The 8,644-nt window shown below is 38.4% G+C and overlaps 1 protein-coding gene across 2 annotated transcripts; it reads right to left on the bottom strand.

Annotated features, from left to right (window-relative positions):
* Positions 1 to 276: 276 nt before the first annotated feature.
* On the bottom strand, positions 277 to 6,441 carry LOC122317781 (formin-like protein 11). Of its 2 annotated transcripts, none has more exons than XM_043134782.1 (5): positions 6,228 to 6,441; positions 1,908 to 3,510; positions 1,636 to 1,826; positions 1,200 to 1,435; positions 277 to 1,103 (listed from the first exon to the last, which is right to left on the bottom strand). In XM_043134782.1, exons 1-5 carry the CDS (start codon positions 6,424 to 6,426, stop codon positions 375 to 377), a joined length of 2,958 nt encoding a protein of 985 aa, XP_042990716.1. In that variant the 5' UTR covers positions 6,427 to 6,441; the 3' UTR covers positions 277 to 374. The 2 variants fall into 2 exon arrangements, with proteins under 2 accessions (XP_042990716.1, XP_042990717.1); XM_043134783.1 differs by having other exon boundaries at positions 1,908 to 3,507.
* Positions 6,442 to 8,644: the final 2,203 nt, after the last annotated feature.

Here is an 8,644-nt window from a genome sequence, read left to right as displayed (position 1 = left end):
TACAAGCAGCCAATAAAATGGTGTCATTTCATAGAAAATACCAACCCTTTTGAACACAAGGCTTTTGTCTAGTTGAGATTAGACAGCGTACTGAATGCTGCTCAAGTCTGCATGTCTTTGCCTATCAGTAACATATGCCAATTCAGGATTGCAATTCTGATTTGGGTGTCTTTGAACTAGCTGAATATGTTATAAATAGTTATTGCAAATCCCCACTAATCAATTGGGTCTACTCCACTCAACCCGACAAAAACACTTGAGATCAACCATTTAGAGTAGGCAAGAAATTGAATCTACATGTTTCAAACAAAAGATAAAAGTTACATCTGTTTTGATGGGCTGTATCTCATAAACATACAAAAAAGCAATTTAACCTACAGGAATGGTGCCAGAGGATTAGGACTGCGTGGAGCTTTCGAGCTTCTAAGCTCTTTGCAAACATTGTCTAACGTGCCCAAAAAGTCTCTCACGATCACAAATATTCGAAGTGGGTTGGCTTCGTCTTTGCTCAAGTTTCCATGAAAGTACTCGGTAATTTCCTTGACATGTGTTAGGACCCTATCTTCATCTCCCTGCAACTCTTTTAGATTTTTCTCTGCATAACTCAGGAAGGATCTTATGGAGCTTACAAAGTTACCATTTTGTTCATCCATAGACAAGTCTTTGTACACTAGATGTTGCAGTTTAGCCATTCCATCAGATAAATTCGAGACAGAGCTTGCAAGAACATCCAAATCAATTGTAGCTGTCTTTTTCACGTTGTAGAGTTCAGTACCTAGACTAGAAACAAGATCAAGGCCCATTCTTCTGTAATCTTCTTCCCTCTCTTCAACGGTTTTGGTTTTGTTTTTTTGGTTGATCCTCCCCATAATGCTATCTGAAACTCTAATACCTTCTGACCGGATTATTTCTTGGACGACAAAGTGGAGCAAGGTAGTTTTCCCATCTGTTCCTTTCACATCAGCAAGCTTAAGGAGGGCATCAAGCTTAAATGCTCTGGCACCTCCTCTGATCGTTCCAACATTCATACGGTTGCCTGTTTTGAGCACGGCTTCGAGCAGCTTTAAGAAAAGCCTGCTTGATCTGAGTTCCTTGCAGGCCTCCTAGCAACAATTACGCATAAATTAGAGTGAGAATGATCATTGTATTGGAAATATTGGTTTTGACAAAATCTGAGATTTTTATGGTTTGATGGTTACCTCTAGCACCGAAAAGAAGTTCCTCAGGTGGACTACCTCATCTTCAAAAGTTTCTCTGTAAAGCATAGCTTCAACTCGTAGAAAGGCAAATGGTATCCTTAGAATTACTATGACAAACTTCTCTGCAGACCCCAGTTCATTAATATCTCCTTTATAGCTACAGAGTTTAGCCTCTTCTTCCTTGGTCGGTACCATCTTCACCAGTGCCTCCAGTTGCTGTAAACTCAACCCCTTCCCTGCCACAAAGAGTACATTCAAACTTGAGACTCCCAACTCTGGCAAAAATGCCTTTCTTTTATGGGGCATTCATAACAAATGGTGCTTTAGTGCATTTCCTTTTTCTTTTGTCACTCCCTCCTCCCGACTTAAAATGTGAAAAATTAAAAATAGGCACTTGATTATCCATCACCCAGGATTGAAATTTTAGGATTTATACCTCGTAATAGAGTTTGACATACTTGCTCAGCGGTCACATTCAAGGCTTTTGAGAGTATGGTGATATTCTGTAGTCTCTTTGGCTCAAGAACATGCTTGCTTGGAGAGGGAGTATTACTCTTTGCTTCATCACTCTTCATTGGATTTTGTAGGTTGTATCCAAAAAGTGATTCAATCATTTCCTCGTCCAACCTGTTTTTGTTTTCTTATAATGTGTGCAGTCTTATGTAGTAAAAGAATGCAAATTGTAGACGATAACACAAAGCAACTTACTCAAATGAACTTGATCGGAGCTTATCCCACACCATAGAACGATCCGGAGCAGCTCTAACCTTGTCCCAGTGGAGTGGCTTCAATTTTGGTAACGGAGCTCCGTCTTTGCCCAGTGGAGAAAACGGAGTCAATTGAGATGATGGAAGCAGGCCTCTTGCAGAGTTAATATTGCCTTTCCAAAGTGGAGGTGGACATGGTGGTGGAGGAATACAAGATGGTGATTGTGATGGTTTAAGGTGGGTTTCAGGGGAAGAAGGGAAGTCTCTGTGTGGAGTTCTATTTGTTCCTGATGAAGAATCTAAATTTGTAGGAGATGACAGATTTGGCAATGCTAAAGAACATGAAGCTTTAGATGTAATTATATTTGAAGAGTATGAAGGAGAACATGTCATAGGTGGTGGTGGAGGGGGCGGAGGTGGAGGTGGAGGTGGAGGTGGAGGCTGTGGTGGTGCCAATGGGTGCTCGGAGCCTTTTTGACAATCTGAAGAATATTCAACTGTTAGTTTTTCCTGTTTGGGATTGCATGGAGGTGGAGTTGAATCTTGTGTGGAGCTAAGATCTCTGGTACCAAGAGACATTTCTATGTCTAAAGAGTTTGCCAAAGAAGCTTTGTTCTGTGCCTCTTGTTCACAGAATGTATTTGATGCCCCACTAAGACTACCAGCTGAAGCATTGGAAAGCCGGATGTTTGATGAAAATGATTCACAAAATGAATGAAAAGATTCATCATCAGATGAATGACATTCAATTGGAATAATTTTGTCACCAGGTGAATGGTTACCACCATCTGATTCATATTTGATTGACTCTGCATCCTCATGAATAGATGTAATTTCCCTTGTGGAAGAGCTACTAGCATTATCAGAATCCACCTTTTTCAGTTCTTGGTTTGGCTCTTGAATCGCATGCAATGTAAATTTAGGTGTGCTATGACATGATGAAGTGTTTCCAGCTTCAGAAGGTTGCTTAAGAAAAAAGGTCTGCTGCTCTAAATCTGTTCCCAATGAATTAAGATAAAAGTGGTCAAGGCCAAGATTTTGGCTCACCTTGCTTGCTGAATTTTGGGTACTCAATTTCTTTATTTTACCTCTGATTCCTCCTTTTTTGCTATAAACCGACACTATTCTTGTGGGTTTCGTTCTATGTTTTCTGCGCTTCTTGCAGACCCAAATGAGTACAAGAGCACAAACTAAAAAGGCAGCAACTGCAGACAAGATGACTGCAACAAGAATTGTTCTAACTCTGTCTTTATCTCTATGCTCTTTTTGAGACTTGCTGTGATGTGGTGCAATTGAACTCGAGCGCCGTGCTGGAGGATGGGGATTTGCATGGATATGCAGCACTGGAACAGGAGCTGGAGCTTCAGCTTCAATGGCGGGTGATGGAGAGGGTGAAAGCAGCACAAACTCAGACCCACGATGTGATGGGCTTCTTGTGTGGAAGCTCTTTAGTCCAAGCAAAGCTCTAAACTTTTCCACTATCAAAGCTCCCCTCTCTCCATTTTCATCCTCTCCTGAAACTTTCCGAATGCGGTTTTCAATTCTATCTCCATTTTCTTCCCTGAGGTACAGCTGTTGTACGCGGCGAGCATTGAAGTCTTCTGCTGCATTCAACACAACGGTTGAAATCAAAATGTGGGTATTGCATAATGATAGGAGCATGAAAATGATGATGATCATGTGGAGAATCTCAGAACCGGAACCCATGTTCTTCCAACCAAAATCATCGAAGCAACGATGAAACTTTCTACTTATGGATCGCCTCCCCTTTTTGTTTCATTCTTTTGTCTTAGAAAAAGTTTAATCTGAGTGGTTGTTTGTAAAGTGCAATGAAGATTATAGTCAGAAAGTCTTTAATGCTACTCCAAGGAACCTATGCCTGGCAGTTGCAGTTGTACAGCTCCTCATTTACTTCTCTATCCATGTACTTCTTCTTCTCTCTCTTTCTTACCTTAATAAATTAGTCTGCAAAACACTGTAACTATGCATCATACCTTTCCTTCTGGAAAACTTTCTCCATCTTAAAGCTGATCAGCTTGTTGTCTGATATTGGTCAGTGATCATTAGTGTAGCTTTACATTTCCTTCATTTTGTTTATTACATTTTACTGGAGTCAAAAGCCAAGTATGTAAATTTGGGTCATGGATTTTACAGTTTTTTTTTTTTTTTTTTCATGGTTTTCATGGATTTTACAGTTAGACAAAGCTCTCAGTGGCTATTCATCGAACAAAACAATGAAAAAGTATCTAGGTGGGTCCTAAGTTGTTGGGCTTCCTGACTACTTAGAGGGTGATTGTGTAACTTTTCGCCAACCCTATAATTGAGAAGATGGAGTGAAAGGTGGACCAATGGTCCATCACTTTTTCATATGATCTTCGTGGATAAATTATGGGAGTGTCATCAAAACATAATATCTTGGTCCATGGCATTATTTCTTTTAATTGGCTGCATAGATAATACGTTCAGTTCTTACTTTATTCCTTTTTTTTTTTTTCTTCTTTTAAGCTCTGGTTGGAATGTATTTAGTTTGGATTAGGTTTTATTAAAATTTAGGGGCATGTTTGTGATGTTTCTTTCTGTAACTCATTACTCCACTTTGTATAAGGTATTCATCCATTATAACTGACAGTTTATCAATAAAATTGATCATCTTCTTCAAAAACAATTATGGGAGGACCAAAGCTAATATGTTAAAACATTTAACACACCAATATCAATTTTGCTTTCGATTTTCAAAATTAAAAATAAAAATAAAAATAAAAATCACAAAAAAACAAACCTCACTCTTTTAACATTTGCACATTATGGCTAAGATAGCCTAAGAGCCAGCCTGATAGCTTGATGATATATGATCTGGTTTTCTAAATAGAAAATTCGAGTTTGAAACCTCCAACTCTCTAGTATTAAAAAAAAAACATTGTTAATATGCATTTTATGACAATACTTACACGAGCTAATTAAGTTTTGGACATTCTCACTCACTTGGGCTAATTTCCCATTATTAATAACATGGCATGCATTAAAGAGATCAATTGATATGAACTTGTAGGATTAGAATCCCTTTAAGTCACTGGTGCCCATCATCAATCATGTGATAAAAAGTGAATAGTCACACATTCAAGAAAAATCTATTCTGCATGCACAAAGAGAGATATAATACCCTGCATATATATCACTAAATAGTGTAATAAATAATAGGAAATAAATGAGTCAAATTCAAATCATCTTGTCCATGGCCCCATCTCCCTCTTGGAAAAATATCCTCTCAAGTTTTTGGCCGAACTTGAAGATCACAAGTAAAAGAAAGATAGATATATCAAGCAGGCTCAGTAACATTTATTATTAATTTAATACTGTCTCAAGTATTTATACAATCAACAGTAATTAATGTAGTAAACACACTTAATATATCTATTTTTCTAATGTTCGAGAACCTCAAGTTCAGACAACTTAAAAATACCTTGATCTCTCCGGCTTGGAAAAAGGTTAAAGTGCAGTTAACATGGGCGAGGTTTGGTTAAAAAGGGGCCAAAACCTCTTCAAAGCAATTCAACTTGAACAGTGTGACCCTTCTTTCCCTGAGTTTTCTTCAACTTATCCTTGATATAAATTTAGATGTGCAAATTTAGAAAAATTCTTTACTCTACGCAACTATTCTATTCTCATTCTATTAAATAAGATGTGTCATATTTATTATTATTGAATGATCATTTATTGAATATTTTCTCATTATCTAACGATGATGAATGTGTCACATCTTATTTAGTAGGATGAAAGTATGGTGTATAGCATTACTCATAAATTTATCGTACACTTTTTTCTAAAGAGTTAAACAGTGAGGTTTTTTTTTTTGTAAATTTTATTTTTCTTTCAAAAGTCTTGCACAGAATGTTTTACCCCCTGAATTTTCACAAATTATTTTTCAAAAAACTCAAAAAGAAGCAAGCTGCCGCCATTTACTTAGTGCTGCGCTGCTGCTATCATGATAGCAGCGCCTCTGATAAGAGGCGCAACTTCAATAACCATGCGCGGCGCGCACCATGGGCTGTACTAGGTAGCTACACCTGCTGCTGCTGCGCAGCACCATATGGTGTGCGCTGCCCCAACTACTTGGCGGTGCACTAAGAACCATGCTGCCAAGATGGTTGGAACCAGTAATGGCAGCCATGGCCACTGGGGAAGGAAAACAAACTCCAGGCAGTTTCAACACAAAAAAAGTCCGGAAATACAAAAACAGAGGCCGCCGAAACTCAAAAACTGGGAGCAACCCGATAAATTATAAAAAAAAAAGGTGGCTCAGCTGAATATAGAAAAGCAGTACCTCTTGCACCGAAATAGGACTGTTGTTGCACACGTTCGGCCCTTCCAGCTCCAAATATCTCTTCCCGGTGGAGCAAAAAGCAACAGTCACAATATTCACAGCATAAGAGCCATACGCAAAGAGAGAACCAAGAGGAAAAGTTCATAATTTTCATCATAATTTGTGTACATTCCAACAAAGTGATCAGGAGGACAGACATTTATCTTGCAACGAAGTGGCTGTTTGGCCACTTCGATGCTAAGGGTAAACTGTAACCGCATGCATGTTTGGTCTCAACGGCCAGAAGTTACTTTCAAGCCAAGGGGAGGCGCGGGCGCGCCTATCCTGTGGCACCCCCAAGTACTGCTTGACTTAAAAGGAAAGATGTTAGGAAAACAGAAACGCTATATATAATGATTGGAGTTCTCCACACCAAATCATGCATGTTTTTTACGAGAGATTACGTATCCTAGTACTCTATGCTTATCATTATTCACAGATTGCTTATCATTATGCTGCAGAGTGCTTATCATTATCCTTTGTGTTGACCTTTGTGTTTATCAACTGATGCATCTTTATTTTCAGAGGAGCCCATGTGATCTTCTACAAGAAGCAAGACCAGGTTAGTTGGGAGTGGCAGTTCCCTTTGACGACGACATCAATTTCCACAAGGTACCATCAATTATTGGAAACTTTATTGCTCGGCTTATAAATTTGGATCTGAACTTTAATCAAAGTTCAGTACGTACTAACTTTTCTTTTCTTTTTTCTTTCTTCGATCAATTCTCTAGGCAATTGCTTTTGGAATTACAGTCGGAGTTGTGCTAGAGGCCGATGGTGCACATCTAACATTTGCATGACTAATTCCTAGCCAGGATATTGCACCCACCAAATGGAGCCATATTTTGGCTAGAACTGGTTCGTGAGAGATCGGTTTTCATGTCATCCAAACAGTACTTTTAGAATTCGGACAAAAGTAGGCAATACAAACATTATTAATTAATTATGTACGTGGACAACATAGTATTGTAAGAAAACATTTGGATCAGAAGATTGTGAATGCTGGCGTGAACTCACCAGCCAAACAGCCCAAGGCCAACAATCAGCCGGGCCAGACTAAGCCTCCGTTTGAATTATCTTATTATAATTTTCTTAAATTTCTACACAAAATAAAATAAATAATTTAATTTTTTCAGATTCTAAAATAATAATAATATTATTAAAAAATAATATTTTATAATAACTGAGTTTATTCAAATCGATCATCGTACTGTAGCCGAGAACCGATCAAGTTGCACCCGGAGATATCGACGTAGGATTTTTTTTTATTACGTACATTAGTCCATTTTCTAACTTTTTTGTGCTATACTTAAAAGTACTGTACTTAAGCTTCAGTACTGGTTATCTCTTATTCTTTATTTCCAAAGTCGTAACTCTAAACTAAGAGGAAAAATAAATCACATTTTGTCCATATTTTGGTGAAATCAATTAATTTAGTCTTGGAATTTTAGGTAAGTAGTGGACCCCGGAAAGGTTTTGGCTCTGCATGTATATGTCATATAAACCCTAGGATTTTTCAACTGCAGGCAGTGTGTATATATACTTAAAGAAGGCATTGTGTGCATATTATGCAAATAAATGTTAGATAGAGTATAGACAGTCAGGAAGATTCTGAAATCACAGCTGCTATACATGGAGATTCCAGACCATGCAAGAGCAGCAGCCGAATCCCTTCCTCAATCTCAAGCTGGACAGAGCACTTATGAAGATCCCGAAATCACATCTGCTATACATGGAAGTTCTAGAGTAGCAGTTGAATCTCTTCCTCAATCCCATCATAAATCAACGTGATGCTTTTTCCCTGATTCCTCCATTTTGCACATTTCCACATTTACTCTTGTAAAAGTTGTACATTTCCATAGTTAGCATTGTAAAGTTGTAATCTATCAATTGTCAAACGCTATTGTATTATTTAAGTGAAATGAAATAGAACGAGAAGGCGAGTTGGCCTCTCTATTATTTTCCTCAGTCAATTCATTTTCTCACATGGTATCAGCCAGGTAAGGCTAACGCCAAACAAAGAAAATCCTACAACCTTGCTTCCGCACCACCCTAACAGAATCAAATGGCCTCTTATCTACAAAATACCTCTCAATTTCCGAAATTGGATGGCCTCAACTACCTTACCTAGAGGATCCAATTTATGGTGTTTTTGAAGAGTCATGACATGGTTGGCCTAATTGATGATACCAACCCTACTCCAGCCAAAACTCTGCCCGATGACTCCCCCAATCCGGAGTACACACGCTGGGTTAAACAAGACAACAGTGTTCTCAATTGGCTTTATGCCTCCATTGTGGAAAAACTTGTCTCCACAGTCCTCAACTTAGAAACCTCAAAACAGGTATGAGACTCACTTCAAGCTCGGTTTTCATCCA

This window comes from Carya illinoinensis, chromosome 8, assembly GCF_018687715.1.
Source record: "Carya illinoinensis cultivar Pawnee chromosome 8, C.illinoinensisPawnee_v1, whole genome shotgun sequence".
NCBI lineage: Eukaryota > Viridiplantae > Streptophyta > Magnoliopsida > Fagales > Juglandaceae > Carya > Carya illinoinensis.
The sequence above is the reverse complement of the archived record's forward strand: the minus strand, read 5'-3'. Positions and strand labels throughout refer to the sequence as shown.

Excerpts from the sequence above, each read along its gene's own strand:
- LOC122317781 (XM_043134782.1), bottom strand. The coding sequence starts at position 6,426 with ATGTCTGTCCTCCTGATCACTTTGTTGGAATGTACACAAATTATGATG. Across the intron at positions 1,827-1,907 it reads CTCCGATCAAGTTCATTTGA|GTTGGACGAGGAAATGATTG; the intron begins GTAAGTTGCTTT and ends AAACAAAAACAG. Across the intron at positions 1,436-1,635 it reads ATGTCAAACTCTATTACGAG|GGAAGGGGTTGAGTTTACAG; the intron begins GTATAAATCCTA and ends TCTTTGTGGCAG.